Source organism: Chiloscyllium punctatum, chromosome 33, assembly GCF_047496795.1.
Source record: "Chiloscyllium punctatum isolate Juve2018m chromosome 33, sChiPun1.3, whole genome shotgun sequence".
Lineage (NCBI taxonomy): Eukaryota > Metazoa > Chordata > Chondrichthyes > Orectolobiformes > Hemiscylliidae > Chiloscyllium > Chiloscyllium punctatum.
In genome coordinates, this window is record NC_092771.1 from 27446824 (window position 1) to 27466700 (window position 19877).

A 19877-nucleotide genomic window follows, 5' to 3' on the forward strand; every position below is an offset into this window, starting at 1 on the left:
TAAATTCTGGTTTCCAGCATCTGCAGTCATTGTTTTTACTACCAAACCCAGCATTGCTCTTTGCTGACATATTTGGACCATATTTAATACTCTTATAATATTATTGGTAGACCTATGGCCCTTAATAAAACCCGTCTGGTCCTCCTTTACAATAAAAGGCAATACCCTCTCCAGCCTTAACGCTAGCATTTTCGACAGGATTTTAAAATCCACCTTCAGTAACGATATAGGCCTGCACGAAGTGCAATCTTCTGGGGCTTTTCATTTCTTGAGGATAAGAGAATTATTTGTTTCTCTCAAAGAAGATGGGAGGCAGCCCTGACTGAATGAGTAATTAACAAGGTAAAAACAATGACTGCAGATGCTGAAAATCAAATACTGGATTAGTGGTGCTGGAAGAGCACAGCAGTTCAGGCAGCATCCAACGAGCAGCGAAATCAACGTTTCGGGCAAAAGCCCTTCATCAGTTGATCTTCCGTAATTACACCGGCACCACTCCCCACCTCTTCCTCCGCTACATTGATGACTGCATTGGCGCCACCTCGTGCTCCCGCGAGGAGGTTGAGCAATTCACCAACACATTCCACCCTGACCTTAAATTTACCTGGATCATCTCTGACACCTCGCTCCCCTTCCTGGACCTCTCCATCTCCATTAGTGACGACCGACTTGACACTGACATTTTTTACAAACCCACTGACTCCCATAGCTACCTGGATTACACCTCTTCCCACCCCATCCCGTATTCCCAATTTCTCCGCCTCCACCGTATCTGCTCCCAGGAGGACCAGTTCCACCATAGGACACACCAGATGGCCTCCTTCTTTAGAGACCGCAATTTCCCTTCCCACGTGGTTAAAGATGCCCTCCAACGCATTTCGTCCACATCCCGCACCTCCGCCCTCAGACCCCACCCCTCCAACCGTAACAAGGACAGAACGCCCCTGGTGCTCACCTTCCACCCTACAAACCTTCGCATCAACCAAATCATCCACCGACATTTCCGCCACCTCCAAAAAGACCCCACCACCAGGGATATATTTCCCTCCCCACCCCTTTCCGCCTTCCGCAAAGACCGTTCCCTCCGTGACTACCTGGTCAGGTCCACACCCCCCTACGACCCACCCTCCCATTCTGGCACTTTCCCCTGCCACCGCAGGAACTGTAAAACCTGTGCCCACACCTCCTCCCTCACCTCTATCCAAGGCCCTAAAGGAGCCTTCCACATCCATCACAGTTTTACCTGCACATCCACCAATATCATTTATTGTATCCGTTGCTCCTGATGCGGTCTCCTCTACATTGGGAAGACTGGGCGCCTCCTAGCAGAACGCTTTAGGGAACATCTCCGAGACACCCGCACCAATCAACCACACCGCCCCGTGGCCCAACATTTCAACTCCCCCTCCCACTCTGCCGAGGACATGGAGGTCCTGGGCCTCCTTCACCGCCGCTCCGTCACCACCAGATGCCTGGAGGAAGAACGCCTCGTCTTCCGCCTCGGAACACTTCAACCCCAGGGCATCAATGTGGACTTCAACAGCTTCCTCATTTCCCCTTCCCCCACCTCATCCTAGTTTCAAACTTCCAGCTCAGTTACTGCCTCCTTGACTTGTCCGACCTGCCTACCTTCTTTTCCACCTATCCACTCCACCCTCTCCTCCTTGACCTATCACCTTCATCTCCTCCCCCACTCACCCATTGTACTCTATGCTACTCTCTCCCCACCCTCACCCTCCTCTAGCTTATCGCTCCATGCTTCAGGCTCACTGCCTTTATTCCTGATGAAGGGCTTTTGCCCGAAACGTTGATTTCGCTGCTCGTTGGATGCTGCCTGAACTGCTGTGCTCTTCCAGCACCACTAATCCAGTGAATGAGTAATTGTACATATCTAAGAGTGGCCTGGCCAGCTTGTCTATAGAGACTTTATAAAATTCACTTTGAAATCCATCTGGTCCAGGTGTTTTACCACTCTTGAGCAGCCTCACTGCCTCCTGTAATTTCCTGAATTGTCAGGGGGAACACTCAAAAAGGACACCTACTCTGAGGTTACACCCTAAAAGTCCCAAGTTCTTAAAAAAGAAAGACTCTATTTTCATCACAGCCCTCTGACCGATACAGCTTTAAATAAAACTTTCTAAATGTTGCATTAATCTTTTTAGCATTGCAAGTAAGAGTACCAGCACTCTCTCTGATGGATGTAGTAGATTGGGGGGACATTTTTCTTTCTGGCCAAGTATGCTAGATATCTACCCGGTTTATCACCAAAGTCAAATAACCTCTGTTTCGCAAGAGATTCCCCTCGCTGCAGTCTGGGTGAATGCAGCATTCAGAGTAGCCCTAAGGGCTGAAATCTGCTGTAATTTAGGTATGGATGGCCTATCAAAGTATGTTTACTCAGCCGCCTTCAGGCGAGCCTCGAGCAAACGTTGCTGTTCTCCCCTCTGTCGTTTCCGGGTCGCATTCGTAGGCCTTGGCAGTCTCCCACAGCACTGAATTGATATCCCAAAAAATTTTCAACTCTCGCAAAAACTACTCGATAAACTTGCTATCTTTATGGAGGAAAGGGTCCATGCTCCAATGCCGGGAACCCGTCCCACCACCTCCGGCCTTGACCTCCATATACACTGCTGCATGATCGGAAATGGCTGTATTCCCTATTCTGCAGGACAATACTGAGTTCAAAAGACCAATGGGACAAAAAAAAATGTCAGTTCTGCTATAGCACTTATGTGGATTAGAAAAAAAACGTAAAATCTCTACCTTCGGGGTGACAACATCTCCATTCATCCACCAATCCCAACTCCTTGTTCAAGTCCACTAACTGCCTGGATTGTGGCGACATACCCGCAAGACCCCTAGGCATCCTGTCCACCTCTGGGTCAATAATGCGGTTAAAGTCTCCCCCTATAATTGTATGACGTGCCCCATCAGTCTAGAAGGCGCACCTGTTACAAATTTAAAGGGATGTGCCGGGGGGCAATATATATTCAGAATCCCATTTTCCTCTCCATGTATTAAAGCTTGAAATATTATGAAATGCCCAGACTCATCCTTAATTTGGACTGGCATTTGAAACGGGAGGTTCTTCCAAATGAGAATACCCGTTCCTCTGCTTTTCGAGTTAAAAGATGAGAAAAACACCTGTCCGAATCCTTCCTGTTGCAACTTCAAATGCTCCTTATCAATTAATTATGTTTCTTGTAACAAGGCTACATCGACCTTCTCTTTTCTAAGGCTTGACAGTATCTTTTTTTCTCTTAATTGGTGAGTGACTCCCCATAACATTCCAGGTGCAGTATTTAAATGAATGGCTAGCCATGATCGTTCAAAACAGTCCTAGAGGCCCCCCCCCCCCCCAAGGGAGGAAGAACCCCACTCATAGTGTGCCAAGTGAGAACCATAAACAGTATGCATTAGTTTAAAAATGCATCTTTTAAAACTTCTAACAACTACTTCTACAACATAACAGCATAAAACATAACTGGAAAGACACTTTTTCCCTCTCACCCACAGGAGGTGCTCATACCACCCATTAATCCCACCATGACTCCTTCTAACTGAACTTGGCGAAAGTGAGGACTGCAGATGCTGGAGATCAGAGTCAAGACGTGAGTGGTGCTAGAAAAGCACAGCAAACCAGGCAGCATCCGAGGACACTGGCAAAAGCCTTTCATCAGGAATGAGCAGGGAGCCCCTGGGGTGGTTGCTAAGGGTGTATAGGTGGATGGAGGTGGGGATGAAGGTGATAGGGTGGAGAGGATTAAGTGGGAAGGTAGGCAAGACAGGTCATGAGGATGGTGCTGAGCTGGCCGGTTGGAACTGGGGTAAGGTGGGAGGAGGGGAAATGAGGAGTGAGTTTGTTTCAGGATATGGTTGAAGAGCTTCAGGGCAGAGAAGGTGACCTGTGGGTTGCAATGAGAGAGAGACTCACTGAGACCATGGGCGGCACGGTGGCACAGTGGTTAGTACTGCTGCCTCACAGCGCCAGAGACCTGGGTTCAATACCCGCCTCAGGTGACTCTCTGTGTGGAGTTTACACATTCTCCCCGTGTCTGCATGGGTTTCCTCCGGGTGCTCCAGTTTCCTCCCACAATCCAAAAATGTGCAGATTAGGTGAATTGGCCATGCAAAATTGCCCGTAGTGTTATTTGAAAGGGTAAATGTAGGGGAATGGATCTGGGTGGGTTGTGCTTCGGAGGGTCGGTGTGGACTTGTTGGGCCAAAGGGCCTGTTTCCACACTGTTAGTAATCTAATCTTTGTGGAGAGAGGAGGAGGACCTCTTCAAGGTAGGCATCCTTGCAAGAGGATTCACAGTGAGGTTAAAATCAACTAGGCAAAAGGGACCATGCCCCCACAAAGTAAGGAAAACAATACCAATAACTTATGACGAGAAAGTTAAAAGTAGCCACCCAACCCATCTCCTCTATAATGTAATCCTAGGCACTCCTGGTAGAACAAAAAAAAATCCTCTCCCTACCTCCCTACCACCCCCCCCCCCCCCCCCCCCCCCCCCGCCCATCCTTCCCACTTAACCACTCCACGCTCCTCTCCACCCTATCACCTTCATCCCCACCTCCATCCACCTATACACCCTTAGCTACCACCCCCAGAGGCTCCCTGCCTCATTCCTGATGAAAGGCTTTTGCCCGAAACATTGATTTTCCAGTGTCCTCTGATGACGGGAAGAGAGGAGAGAGGAAACAAAAAAGAGATAATTATGACCTCGACATATTTTAAAAGGAAGACCAAAAGACCAAGATCACCCCCTGACAACCAGGTAAACCAGGCAAATTACAGAAAAAACAGAATAGAATAATTGTCCATATAATTCAGGCCAATCAGTCTATTTTAGAGCATCCAAGAAGTCCTTTGCCTTTTCCGGTGAATCAATGTTGAACATGAACCGTGCATGGCTGAAATGCAGTATCACCAGGTATTCAGGTCCCTCAGCTGCTTTTTTAACCTCATCAAAGGCCTTCCTCTTGTGAATCACACCTGGGAAAAAGTCCTGAAAAAGCATGATTCATGATCCTTTATGTACCATAGCCTGGGGTTCCTTCCCCAGTGCTCTCGAAGCTTCCAGCATCATTTGTTTATCTCTATAATGCTGGAGTTGCACTAGGACTGGGCGGGGGCGCTGGTCCAATCTGGGTCTGCACACTGGCCAGTGAACCCGCTCGACACATACCCAGCCTACCTCAACCTCCAGCCTTAGAAACTGTGGGAGCCATTGCTCCAGAAAGCTTACAGGCTGGCCGCCTTCCTCCCATTTGGGAAGCCCCAGCAATCGGATGTTCTTCCAATAACCTCGATTTTTAGAGGTCGTCGACCTGCTCCTTAAAGGCCCACACTCGATGTTCCAGGGCCTGGACCCGGCCCTCTGAAGATTCAGCTGCGGTCTCGGAAGCATGACCAAGATCGATTCCTGGCCCAGGTCTCTTCCATTGAGCAGTCAATCTTCTGTCGGAGTTTTGCGAACTCCGAGATCAGGCTCCACTCTGTAGGTGAGTCCTCTGGGGCAGCCATGGAGGCCGACGTTGTGGCCATGGGTGCATCTGTTGCTGCAGGGGAGGGGTCCTGCCTGATGCAAGCCCCATGCTCCTTTCCCCTTTGTCGTCATTTAAACTGCATCAGATTGTTAGTAGTTCGAAGGGTTAGCAAGTAGTTATTTTCAACAAATTGAACAGTGAAGGGAGAATGAGTGCCTCACTTTGTCTGGGCTCCGGTGCAGAGCTCAGCAAAGCAGAGTTATTGGGTCGCCACCATCTTGAATTTCCCCCCAACGCTTCCTTCAGTTTAAAAACCAGCTTCTTGGTTTTATTGACATTAATGGAGAGATTGTTGTCTTTACATCATGCTACTAAGCACTCAGTTTCTTTCTTGTAGTCTGTCCCATTGTTTTCAGATCTGATCTACAGTGGTGGGGGTGTCAGCAAACTTGTAAATGGGGTTAGGGCAAAATTTGGCCATGCAGTCATGAGTGTGTACGGAGTACAGTGGAGGACTGACCGGCTACGCAGCCTTATGGGGCACCAGTGTTGAGGATGTTGGTGAAGGAGGTTTTGTTGCTTAGACTTAGTGTTTACGATCTATGGGTCACCAAGTCAAGGATCCAGTTGCAGAGGGGAGAGTCAAGACCTGGCTCTGAGTTTAGAGATGAGTTTGTTTGGAATTGTGTTGAAGGAAGAGCTATAGTGAATAAATAGGAGCCTGACATTGGTATCCTTGTTGTCCAAATGGTCCACGGATGTGTATAGGGCCAGGGAGATGGTGTCTGCCATGGACCTGTTGTGTCAGTAGGTGATTTGCAAAGGATCAAGGTAATTTGGAAGCCTGGAGTTGTTGTGAGCCATGACTAACCTCTCGAAGCACTTCATAATTATGGAGGTCAGAGCTACCGGGAGATCGTAATTGAAGCACGCTACATAGTTTTTCATTGTCACTAGGATGATGGTGGTCTTCTTGAAGCAGGTGGGGACTTCAGATTGTTGGTGAGGCTGCTTTTGGAGTACTGTGTACAGTTTGGCTATAGGAATGATGTAATTAAACTGGAGAGGACACAGAAAAGACTTACAAGGATGTTCTCAGAACTGGAGAGTTTGAGTGCATTCCACACATGAATCACTCTCTGTGTAAAAAAAAAAAAATCCCTATGTGTCTTTTTAATTCTTTCTCCTTTCACCTTTAAAAAAATGCCCCCTACTCTTGAAATCCCTCACACATGGAAAAGACACTTCCCATTCATTTTATCTGTACCTCGTGATTCTATAAAGTCACTGCTCAACCTCCTACGCTCCAGTGGAAAAGAGTCCAGCCAATCCAGCCTCTTCTTATAACTCAAACCCTCCATTCCTGGCAACATCTTGGTTAATCTCTTCTGAACCATCTCCAGCTTAATAATATCCTTCCTATAACAACACGACCAGAACTGGACATAGTACTACAGAACAGGCCTCACCAATGTCCTGTACTACCTTAACATCCCAACTTCTTTATCCGAAGGACTGAGCAATGCAGGCAAACGTGCTAAACGCCTTCTTACCCACCCTGTCTACATGTGAGGCAAACTTCAAAGAATTATGTACCTGAATCCTGAGGTGTCTTTGTTCTATAACAGTGCCTAATGCCCTAGATTTAATTGTAAAAGTCCTGTCTTTGTTTTACCTCTCATTTATCCGAATTAAGCTCTTTTTGCCACTGTTCAACCCAGTGGTCTAATTGGTCAAGATCGCTTTGTAATCTTAGGTAACTTTCTTCACAGTGTACTATATAATCTTGGTGTCATGGATGTAGGTTTGCTCGCTGAGCCCAAAGGTTCATTTTCAGATGTTTCGTCACCATGCTAGGTAACATCATCAGTGAGCTTCCGAATGAAGCAATGGTGGTGCAGCCCGCTTTCTATTTATATGTTTGAGTTTCCTAGGGTTGGTGACGTCATTTTATGCCAGTAAGGGTATTATTGATGGTCTTCATCTATTATTAGATAGTCTCACTAGTATCCTTACATACAGATAAGGAATGACACCACTTTTGACTGGGACAACACATCTATCCTAAGACAAGCCAAATAGAGACACGCACGAGAATTCCTAAAAGCATGGCATTCTAATCAGAACTCTTATCAACAAACACACTGACTTGAATCCATTTACCACCCCCTGAGAAAAAGAACAGGAAATGACGTCACCAACCCTAGGAAACTCATCTCTATAAATAGAAATCGGGCTACACCATCAGTGCTTCATTCGGAGGCTCACGGAAGATGTTACCTGGTATGGTGACAAAACGCCTGAAAATGAACCTTCCAGCTCAGTGGCTAAACCTACACCCAGAACCTCAACTTAATGTCATCTGCAAATTTACTAACCATGCTTTTTATATTTTAATCTGAATCATTTATGTAAATGACAAACAAAAGTGGACCCAGCACTGATCCTTGTGGAACACCCCTGTTCACAGGCCTCCAGTCCACAAAACAATCCTCCACCATCACTCTCGTCTCCTGTTATTAAGATAATTTTGTATCCAATTGGTAAGCCCACCCTGAATCACATATGATCTAACTTTGCTAATTAGTCTATCGTGGAACTTTGTCAAAGGCTTTACCAATCTCCAAGTAAACAATGTCTGCGACTCTGCCCTCATCATTCTTCTTGGTTACTTCCTCAAAAAACTCAATCAAGTTTGTGAGACACCATTTACCTCGCACAAAACCATGCTGTCTATCCCTAATCATTTCTTGCCTCTCCAAATTCAGATTACAGACCTCTTCAAATCCTTTTTGTATTTACCCTGTCTGGTCTTATTAGACTTTTGAAGGTTTGCATGAGGTCCCCACTTCCTTCTTCGAAATTCCACTGAATATAGTTTGAATTGATCCAGTCTTCTTCATGCATCAGTCCTACCCATTCCAGGAATTGGTAACCCGAGAATCTCTGAACACATTCTTTCTATGGGAAGAGGATGAATGGATAAAGAGACGAAGATAGGAAGGGATAAAAAGTTTTAAAAGAGAAAAGCTAAAATCATGTCATCATGACTTCAAGATGTCCTGCAGTACTTGTTGAAGGGTGTGCAGGATGTTTTGAAGAACAAAACTAATGTACGAAATGCAACAGCCAATTTGCACATAGCAAGCTTCTACAATATGATAATTGAGGATTTTTTTGTAACATTGATAAAGGATTAGTTTTGTACACTCGAGTGATCTCCATTTGCAGCTGTTCACAAACAATGCCTTCAGCTCTTTTATGTTTACCACAGAGGGCAAATGGACTCTCAGTTTAATGTCTTGATTTGATTAAAATCTGTTCTTTGGAGACCTGTTGATGACCGGTATTTATTTGTTGCCCTTCCCTAATTGTCCTTGAGAAGGTTGAAGATCAAGAATATTCTAAATGGGCCTGACCCGAAGGTCACCCTTCTTAATCACAGCAATTTATGTAAACCTACAGTCCTGTTAGGAAGTTCCAGCATTTTGATCCAGCAACTGCAAAGGAATGGTGAAATAGTTTTGAATTAGGCTGGTGTGTAGTTTACAGGGAATCTTGCTAATGATGTTCTGATGCATCTGCTAGCTTTGTCCTTTAAGGTATGAGGGACAGTTGAATTGGACGTTGCTGTTGAAGGAGCTTTGGTGAGTTGCAGCAGTGCGTCTTGTAGATATGATTGCTACTACTTTGTGCAAGTTATGAAAGGAGTGAATGGAGATGGTAGAAGGGTACCTTTGACCTAGTTGTACGTTTGTCCTAGTTAATGTTGAGTCTCTTGTGTCTTGTTGGAGCTACACTCAAAGGTAATTTGAAAGCCTTCCTCTCACTCCTGACTTCTGCCTTCTTGGAGGACTCTGGAGTTGAGTCACTTGCCATGTAATTCCCAACATCTGACCTGCTTTAGTAACTACAGTTGTTATTTGGTCCAATTCAATTTCAGGTCAAAGGTAACTTTTTGGATGCTCAAAAGCCATCACCTCTGGCAGTCTAACCTTGAATTTCTCACAACCTTCTGTTGACTGATGAGACAAAATACTTGCAAGTCTGAGATTCTGGATTAGTGTACTCCCAGATAGAAATAAAGTAAGTCACAGTTAGATCAATGATATGCGTTCTACTTTAAGTTTACAACGGAGCACCATTTTGTAATACTCTTTCTGCTCCCCAAGCCAATGAGGATGGGCACATTTATCGTCCATCCAAGATCATTCTTACACAGCCCAAGACCAATCGGGGACAATTTGTTGATAATTTCTCTTCATTGTCCTTGATTTCTGTAGGTGCCAATATCATAGGTGGGAAGTGGAAAGAGGCTTTACTGAGGAAATACGAGCAGCGAGGGGCTAAGTTAGAAAGCAGAACCAAAACTGGGCAAGGTTCAGTTCGTAGTTCGGAAGGCAAATGCAGTGTTAACAGACATCTTGAGAGGTTTAGAATACAAAAGCAGATATGTACTGCTGAGGCTGTATAACCCTAACTATATTGCAGACTCGACCCATTTAGAATATTCTGAGCAATTTTGGGTCCACTGTCTGGGAAGGGTGTGTTGGCCTTGGTGGGGGTTCCAGAGGAGGTTTACAAGAGTGATCATGGAATCAAGGGCTGATCATTATGGAGGAGCAGTTGAGAACTTTTGGTCTGTAGAAGGATGAGGGTGGACCTTGTTGAAACTGACAATACTGAGAGGCCTGAATAGAGTGGATTTAGAGAAGGTGCTTTCACTGTAGGAGAGACTATAACCCTAGGGCACAGCCTTCGTGAAGAATTGATTCTTGAGAACAGAGATGAAGAATTTTTTTCAGCCAGAGGATGGTGAATCTGTGGATCTCATTACCACAAAAGGCTGTGCAGGCCAAGTCATTGAATTTATTTAAGACGGAGATAAATAGGTTCTTGATTAGTAATGGGATTAAGGGTTACAGGGAGAATGCAGGAGAATAGGGTTGAGAAATATCAGCCATGATCAATTGTTGGAGCAGAGTGGACTGCTGAATGGACTAATTATTTTCCTGTATTTTGTGGTCTTCCCACTATTATAAATTAGGATAGTGAGTGTTCTAAATCTCACCAGTTATCTATTTATAACGTGCAGTCCTGTTGAAAATTCAACATTGCAGCAGTAGAGTGAACAAGATAGCTTTGTGAACGGAGAGGTTGTATGCAGAATAGTGCTATAGCATAATGGTCATTTGATTGATTAATTCGCAGGTCTATCTTGAAATGTCTTTAGTGGGCACTTTAGTTGCTAGCTGGACTGCAACATAAAATCTATAAAAGGGAGATCTAAGATAGATGTCCCTTTCATGGTAGGAGATTACTTACTTTTTCAAATTAAAAAGGATGGGGATTGCTGTGAACTGACACTGATGTAGTGTTCAACCTCGACTGTAATCTTCAGGTCATCAGTGCAGCAGTTGTTAAAGGACAATGTGGTTTTGAGCTGACTCTCAGATTCTGTAATAGCATTCACAGCATATATTGATTTGAAACGACAGATGGTTTGGGATACTTAATTTTACATTTTGATGGTTTGAGATGCAATCACCTGTAATTCTCTTTTACAGCAAGCATCACTCCCTCAGGGTGATCCTTGAATGACCACACAAATTTGCACTTGAAGTGCATATTGACAAGCTCCTTTGTATGAGACTCTTGGGATGCCTGGGCGGGAGAATTTTCTCTGTTTGTGTTTCAGAACTGATTTTGAAATATTGGAAAATCAGTGAAACAATTGTGACTGTCTGACTCCTAGTTTATGATTTTATTTTCATATATTACAGAAGGAAACCATTTTGTTTATTATGTCTGTGGTATCTCTTTGAAAGGGCAATCCACTTGGTCCTATTTCTTTGCCCATAGTTTCTAGCATCGAGTTGTCAGTTCTATGCTCCATTGGCTCCGCTTCCTCGGAGCTGTTGGCAAGTTTAGTATTTACATTACTGAACAGTGGTACAAAAACAACAATATATCCACTTTATCTGGGTCTTGATCCAAAACCTGTGGCGCTGCCTCGTTTACCTTAAATTACCAAGATTTAATTGCTAATAAGTTTCAGCATCTAATGCAAACCAGTGAACATATTGAAATGCTTGAGCACAAAGTGAGAACATTTATTTTCCTGAATTTCATTACTGTCATGGGTTTGTAGCACTTCCTGCTTCAGTTGTGTTTCAGGTCCAGGTACGACTAAAGGGTTTGCTCAGACTCTGGATAGCCTCCGTCCCATATGCCTTCCATGATTGGAGTTCTTTTCTTTGGGTGGCTATATCATTTGTTGTTGTTTTTTTTATCTTTTCAAACAGACTGGATGATCTAGTACAAGAAATGAAGTCTGAATCTCGGGATAGCAATCCCAGTGAACAGATCAAAAGAAGCAAACAACACTTGGGTGAATTGGTCAATCCCAACATCGCTGAATGTGTCCCCGTTGTAAGTGTTAACTATAAAGTCTAATTGAATGACAGCTATTGATCAATGTATTTGGTAGTCAAAACCAACATCTCTGGTAAATTTTATTGTATGCTAAGAACTGGCATTGCCATTGGATGAAGGTTTCCCACAAAACAAGTGATCGAACTGAAGGAATTTTTAAAACTATTTTGGTGTATGGTAATTCCACATTTAATTGTAGACAGGATTTATCTGGAGCAAAAAGAAAAGATGGTGTGTCTTAAAGCCTTTGAGCAAGCTCCTATTCTGGATATAATTGAATAGTTGAAGAGGAGTGAATAGTACAGTACAGAAGGTGGCCATTCAGCCTGTAATGCATGTCCTGGTTTTTCCTGCTCCCCTGCTGTCTCCCCATAGCCCTACAAATCAGTTCCCTCATAATGAACATGGCTTTCATCAAACAAAAGTTCTGATCAGGGTCATATGAATAAAGAATAAAGTTAGAGAATAGTACAGCATGAAAATAGGCCAGTTCTTCAAGATATCACAAGATTAGTTATTGTGCAGTACGGATCAATAGGCCTGTTATGTCAGCACTGGTTCCCTGAGCACCTTAATTTAGTGCCAAACCCCCGACTTTTCACATAACCCAGCACATTGTTTCTACTGAAATTAATTGTCCAATGCTTTCTTGAGCACCTCAATTGAACCTGCATCCATCACATTTTCAGGCAATGCATTCAGGTCTAATTTGCTATTTGAAAAGGTTTCTTCTGAACACTCATCTGCTTCTAGTTAGTCCCATTCTCTCTCCCTCACCTGCTGTTCAACACCCTCCTCCCCCACCCCACGCCCTCCCCCTACCCCCTCCCCCACCCCACCCCCTCCCCTACCACTCTTTTCCCATATCATTGTCATTCCTTTCTCATTCAGGTCTATGTCTTTGGATAGCTACTTTTAAATCTGCATCCACTACCCTGTCAGGTAGTATCTTCTACATCCTGGCAACTGTTGTGTGAAGAGTTATTTTCCTCCTATCATTTCGTGTCTTTTGCCCATCACTTGAAATCTTCATTTGGGAGATGATGACGTAATGGCAATGTCATTGGATACTCCAGAGGCCAATGCTGATGCTTTGGGGGCATTGGATCAAATCCCACTTTATTAGCTGAAGGATTAGTAATTTGGGAATAAAAACTACTGCCGACAAAAGTAAGGATGAAACTATTGGATTGTTGCAAAACCTGTAATGCACCTTTTTAGAATTGGAAATCTGCTATCTTTACCGAGTCCACAGTATGTGATTCCAGACTCTCAGCAAATGGTTGACTCTTTGTTGCTATCTGAAGTAACCAAGCAAATCACTTAGTTGCTTTTAAGGAGGTGGAACCATTATCCTCCCAGTGGTGATGTGTATAGTAACAAATTACCAATTGTTTACCCATGTTTTAAAATTGGAACAAAGGCAGAAAAAGCTGGAAAAATTCAGCAGGACTGGCAGCATCTGAGGAGAGAAAGACAGCGTTAATGTTTTGAGTCTGGTATGATGCTTCTTCAGAATTTTGAATCCCTTCTGAAGTAGAGCTACACTGGGTTTGAAATGTTACCTCTGTTTCTGTCTCCACATACACTGGCAAACCTGCTGAATTTCTCCAGCACTTAGAGTCCTAGAGATGTACAGCATGGAAACAGACCCTTCGGTCCAACCCGTCCATGCCAACCAGATATCCCAACACATCTAGTCTCACCTGCCAGCACCTGGCCCATATCCCTCCAAACCCTTCCTATTCATATATCCATCCAAATGCCTCTTAAATGTTGCAATTGTACCAGCCTCCACCACATCCTCTGGCAGCTCATTCCATACACGTACCACCCTCTGCGTGAAAAAGTTGCCCTTAGATCTCTTTTATATCTTTCCCCTCTCACCCTAAACCTATGCCCTCTAGTTCTGGACTCCCCTCCTGTTTTTCTTTCTGATTTTCAGCAGTATTTTGCTTTTATTTTAAGAAAATGGAAATTTGAGAAGTACTTGAAGAACAAGAAATGGAACAAATCTAGGATCAGTTGATATGGAGAATGGTTTCCTTCTGCATTGTAATTTCTTTGTTCCTTGGTCAAATTTCATATCCACATCTGTATCTTTCTCTGTCTGGACTGTACATTAGTGCTCATGCTTTATCTTATCTATGCAGTATGTGGAACTGACAGGACCAGGTGCTCATAGGAGAGGGGGCGATAATCACTTGCAGAACAGAGTCAGTGACATTGCCTCTGAACGGAACCGTTTGCGGATTCAGGACCGGGAGCTGTTGGAGATGTCTGACGATGGGATGTGTCTCAGTATGCATCAGCCTTGGGCTTCCCTACTTGTAAGAGGCATTAAAAGGTAAACACCATACGCTGCACTTCACAGGCTGTCAATGTTCAATGTACAATTAAATCAAGTGTGACCTTGCCGATGCCACTCAATGATCTGAAAATAACACTGGAGAGGCAGAGGGATTTTGAATTCACATGGATTTTGGAAACCTTTTGAAGGCATTGCTGCTTCCAATCAAGTATAACCTTTAATGTCACCCAACAGACACAACTGGCTGTCAATTTGAAGCCTTGTTCAGTCCATTTGCTCCTAAATAGTGAGACATCTTCATGTGACCTCATTCTGTTTCTGATATTGAACTTATCATTCCAGCTGATAAGAGTACATTGAGAAAATTCTAACCCCCCCCCAAAAAAAAGGCTAATTACAAAAGTGTGTTCTTAGTTACACAAATAAGTCTGACTTTCGAAATCATAGAAATTTGCAGCATGGCAAGGTGCCGCTCGGTTCATCATGTTTACACTGGCCCATAAATAGCCAGCCAGTCTAATCCCATTAACCAAAAGAGAAAATGCTGGAAAATCTCAGCAGGTCTGGCAGCACCTGTAAGGAGAGAAAAGAGCTGACGTTTCGAGTCTGACTGTCCCTTTGCCTAAGCTAAAAAAAGGGAGAAATGGGGGAGGTATTTATACTAGGCTGAGAGAAGGGTCTGTTAGACTCAAAACATCAGCTCTTTTCTCTCCTTACAGATGCTGCCAGACCTGCTGAGATTTTCCAGCATTTTCTCTTTTGGTTTCAGATTCCAGCATCTGCAGTAATTTGCTTTAATCCAGTCTAATCCCATTGTGCTGCTCTTGGTCTGTAATTGTGGAGGTTGTGACACTTGAAATGCATATTCCTAATCCCTGCTTGGATATGTGCAATTTAAATGCTGTGAGAGTTGTCTCTGTCAACTTATTCAGATCGTGGATTTCAGACCACGACCAACTCTGGGCAAAAAAAATTCCATTGAATTCTGTACATTTAGGTCTGTGCCCCCACCCTTGTTATTAACCCCTCATAAAAGAGAAATAGGTCCTTCCTATTTACTGTATCTGTACCCGTTAATAACTGCAATACATTCTCCTCTGTTCAAGAGAAAAATTTAGATTAGATTACCTACAGTGTGGAAACAGGCCCTTCAGCCCAACCGGTCCACACCAACCCTCCGAAGAGTAACCCACCCTGACCCATTTCCCTCTGACTAATGCACCTAGCACTACAGGCAATTTAGCAAGGCCAGTTCACCTAACCTGCACATTTTTGGATTGTGGGAGGAAACCCACGCAGACACAGGGAGAATGTGCAAACTCCACACAGTCAGTCGCCCAAGGCTGGAATCGAACCTGGGGCCCCGGTGCTGTGAGGAGGCAGTGCTAACCACTGAGCCACCGCGCCGCCCTATCTGTCCAATCTTGCCTCATAATTAAAATTCCTCAGCCGAGGTAACATTCTCATATCTCCTCCAGACACTGCCCAGTCTGATTGCATCATTTCAAACTGTAGTGATTCAAGCTGTACACTGTTCTGTAGCAGTGGCCTAAGCAATGTTTTTTTTCAGTTCCAGCATAACCACTCCACTCTTGCATTCTGTGCCTCAAACAGATGATCTTGGATGCCTTCTTGGTCATCTTATCTATCCAGCCAGTTTAAGTGAGCTGTGAACATCCACTTCTAGGATTTTCTTTTATCTATGCTTCATGGTCCTGATCATTAAGTTATGTATTTTGCATTAATTTGTTCTACATCCATTGGTTAGCCTCCCATTAGATTGTGCAGTTAATCTGGTCCAATCAGGGAGACTTGGCTAACATAAAAGGATGAATGTCTGGGATATTGAGTCTCTGATGCCTAACTCAGTGGGAGGCAGTGCTATTGTCAAAAGCTATGCAGGTCCCTGAAGAGTTATTTCATCCAGTGATGTTAATCAAAGATAAATCTGCGTTGACTGTCTTTGAGTACTCCATGTCTTTCTGAATGAAAAATATCCTGTCCTGAGAAGTATTTTTCAATCTTTTTTTAAATCACGAATGAGGTTACATTGACTGGTCTGTAATTACCTGTAATTTCTTCCTTTTTAAAACAATGGTAAAATATTAGCTCCAGCCCCTTCTGGTTGCACATCTGCAGTCAGAGAGGATTGGAAATGGATCACCAGAGTCTCCATTTCCTTTGTTAGCTTTTCCTGAACAACCTAGGACATGTTCTGTCCTGGCCTGCCAGTTAATTTTTTTTTGAAGACATTGAACCTCTTCATTGTTTCTTTCTCAATGTCTTAATTTAACCTAATATTGAACACTCCTGTTCCCTTATTGCAATTTCTGTATTGTTCCTCATTGTGTGAAAACTGATACAAAATATTAATCAAAAGCAATTTCAATGGTCTTCTGCTCCACACACACAAGGTCCCTCTTTTGGTAATGCAATAAATCACCACTTTAAGTGACCTGCTTAAATGTAATTTGTTGTTAATTTTTTATATTTAAGGGCTGTTTCCTTGGATTGCATTGGCATTCCTAATTTACATTATTGTTTCTTGGGCTTCCTTACGTTCTGTTGTTTCTGGCAATGTCTCTCTGAGGTTACCTCCTGCAAAGCCTTGCAACTCCTCCTTCCCCCCGCCCCCATTATGGCACTCACTTCACCTTTAACACCAATCCCATCCCCTGAGCTTGATCTGGAAGCAGAGGTTGCTTGGTGAATGGACCCTGAAGCTGCCTGCACGGAGTACATTCTGCCACTAGATGGAGCTGGTCAACAGACATGTATATTCTTAAGGTAAAAAATAATGACTGCAGATGCTGGAGATCAGAGTCAAGATTAGGTGGTGATGGAAAAGCACAGCCTGTCAGACAGCATCCGAGGAGCAGGAAAATCGATGTTTCGGGTAAAAGCCCATCATCAGGAATCATGTATATTTTTAATTAGTGTGTTGGATAGTGGTACAGGGGAACCTTGATTATCCGAACGAGATGAGTGGGCATTATTCGGCTAATCTGGGACTCGGAGTTTTAAAGTCTGCTACCCGTTCAGGAGACTGCAGCATCACACAGCGTGAGAGCCCCCACCCCCAACACCACCCCGACCCCAACATCACACCCCGCCCTGCCCCCAACCCCATCCAACTCTGCCCTGCCCAAACCCCATCCAACACTGCCCCCTCGCCCCCAACCCCATCCAACACTGCCCCCTCGCCCCTAACCCCATCCAACACCGCCCCCTCGCCCCCAACCCCATCCAACACCACGCCCCTGGCCCCAACCCCATCCAACACTGCCCCCTCGTCCCCAACCCCATCCAACACCGCCCCCTCGCCCCCCATCCCCATCCAACACCGCCCCCTCGCCCCCAAACCCATCCAACACCGCCCCCTCGCCCTCAACCCCGTCCAACACCGTGCACCCGGCCTCAACCCCATCCAACACCACCCCCTCGGCCCCAACCCCATCCAACACCGCGCCCCTCGCCTCCAACACTGCCCCCAACCCTGTCCAACACCGCCCACTGGCTCTCAACCCTGTCCAACACCGCCCCCTCACCCCCAACCCTGTCCAACACCGCCCCCTCGCTCTCAACCCCATCCAACACCGCCCCCTCACCTCCAACACCGCCCCCTCACCCCCAACCCCATCCAACACCGCCCCCTCGCCCCCAACCCCATCCAACACCGCCCCCTCACCCTCAACCCAGTCCAATACCGCCCCCTCGGCCCCAACCCCATCCAACACCACCCCCTTTCCCTCAACCCCATCAAACTCGCCCTGCCCCAACCAAGTCCAACACCACCCCCCTGCCCCCCCACCCCACCTCCATTCCAGTTCAACACCTTCCCCACCCCAACCCAGTCCAAAATTGCCCCCCCCGTCCTGCCTCCAACACCGCCCCCCATCCTCAACCTAGTCCAGCACCACCCCTTGCCCTCAATCCAGTCCAACACCACCCCTCGCCCCCCAACTCAGTCCAACACTGCCCCCACCCACCCCAACCCAGTCCAACACCGCCCCATCCCCATCCAATACCACCCTCCTGCCCCACTAACCCTGTCCAACAGCCCCCGGCCTGCCTTGAACCCCGTCCAACACTTGCCCTCCCCCCACCCTCCCTGTCCAACACCACCTTTCCTCCCCCCGATGAAGGGCTGTAGCCTGAAATGTCGATTTTCTTGCTCCTCGGATGCTGCCTGATCTGCTGTGCCTTTCCAGCACCACTCTAATCTAGACTCTGAATTCCAGCATCTGCAGTTCTCACGTTTGCCAAGTTGTTTTTAACCTTACTGCGAATCCTTTTGTAAGGATGCCTACCTTGATGAAGTTCTCCTCCTCTCTACAAGAATCTCAGTGAGTCTGTCTTTCTCTCTGCACCCACCCAAGTCCACTCTTTCTGTAATTAGCCTATTTGCTGTTTAAATACACAGATTTAAAGCAAGCAGAGGTGAAATGAGAAAAATAAATTGTGCAGAAAGTTCATTGTGATCTGGAGTTTCTGGAAAAGCTCAGATTAAGTGACCCTTCTCCGAACTGAAACAGACCTGAAACGGTAACTCTGATTTCTCTTCAAAGAAGCTGCAGGCATACTGAGCTTTTCCAGCAACTTCTTTTTTGTTTCTGATTTACAGTATCCGCAGTTCTTTTGGTTTCTGTTATGATCTGGGATGTACTACATCCCGAAAGGATGGAGGCAACTGGTTCGTGAACACGTTTCAAATGGGAGTTAGATAAATACTCGAGGGGGAAATATGTTTGGGTCAATGGAGGCAATTGGAAAGCTCTTTTGCAAAGCACGCAACGTAGGCCGCAACCAACTCCTGCGCCATTTGTTCACCAGCACTACCATTCTGTGATGAGATCAACATGAGCTAGTTGCCAGAGTTGATCAGATTTGTGGGGCCAGTAAGTGCACATTTAAACTGGGTGGAAATTGGAATCAATGTTGGTAAGATGAGATGGGCTGAATTAGGAACACAAACAGAAGTTGCTGGAGAAACTTAGCAGGTCTGGCAACGTCTGTGGAGATAAAACTGGCTTAACATTTGGAGTCCTGTGAACCTTCTTCAGAACCAGAAACAACGAGGGAAATGTTGTAAGTATGCTGATGACAAGTGATTGGGGTGAAAAGGAGTGGGTGGAGAGGGAGCCCATAAAGAGAGAGGAAAATATTTTGGCAGACCAAGGAATTGTTGATAAACCAGGGAAGGAGAGAAGCTAAATAGTGATAATGAGGATTATGGGTAGTTGAAAATAGGTTGGCCTTGCTGAAAGGAATCCATTTCATGACTGGATCTGAGGGTGTGAGAGTAAATAATAGACAAGGAAGGAAGTGTTCATGCTTCAAAATGGTTAAAGCCAATGTTGAATTCTGAAGGATGTAAGGTACCTAAGGAAGATGAGATGTTGATTCTCACTGAAGCACTCAGCTGGCCTGAGACAGAAATGTTGGTCAGAGACCATGGTGGTATATTGAAGTGGCAGACAATTGGAAGTTCAGAGTAATTTTTACAGGCAGAGTGTAGGTGAATTAGGAAGCAGGCATGACTGGGTAGAGAAAAGCATGCATGTGAGTGAGAGGAGGTGAAGGTTTGGGAATGAAGTTTTGACAGTTGTCTTTATTATTTGATTGTTCCAAAGGGGTC

At 45.1% G+C, this 19877-nt stretch overlaps 1 protein-coding gene across 3 annotated transcripts in view; it reads left to right on the forward strand.

Annotated features, from left to right (window-relative positions):
- Positions 1 to 19877, forward strand: part of trip4 (thyroid hormone receptor interactor 4) — a 144211-nt gene that overhangs the window by 48035 nt on the left and 76299 nt on the right. For all 3 annotated transcript variants that reach the window (XM_072553223.1, XM_072553222.1, XM_072553224.1), the window contains exons 8-9: positions 11799 to 11925; positions 14082 to 14275. In XM_072553223.1, coding sequence (XP_072409324.1) covers positions 11799 to 11925; positions 14082 to 14275 — 321 coding nt within the window. The remainder of the gene's footprint in view (positions 1 to 11798; positions 11926 to 14081; positions 14276 to 19877) is intronic.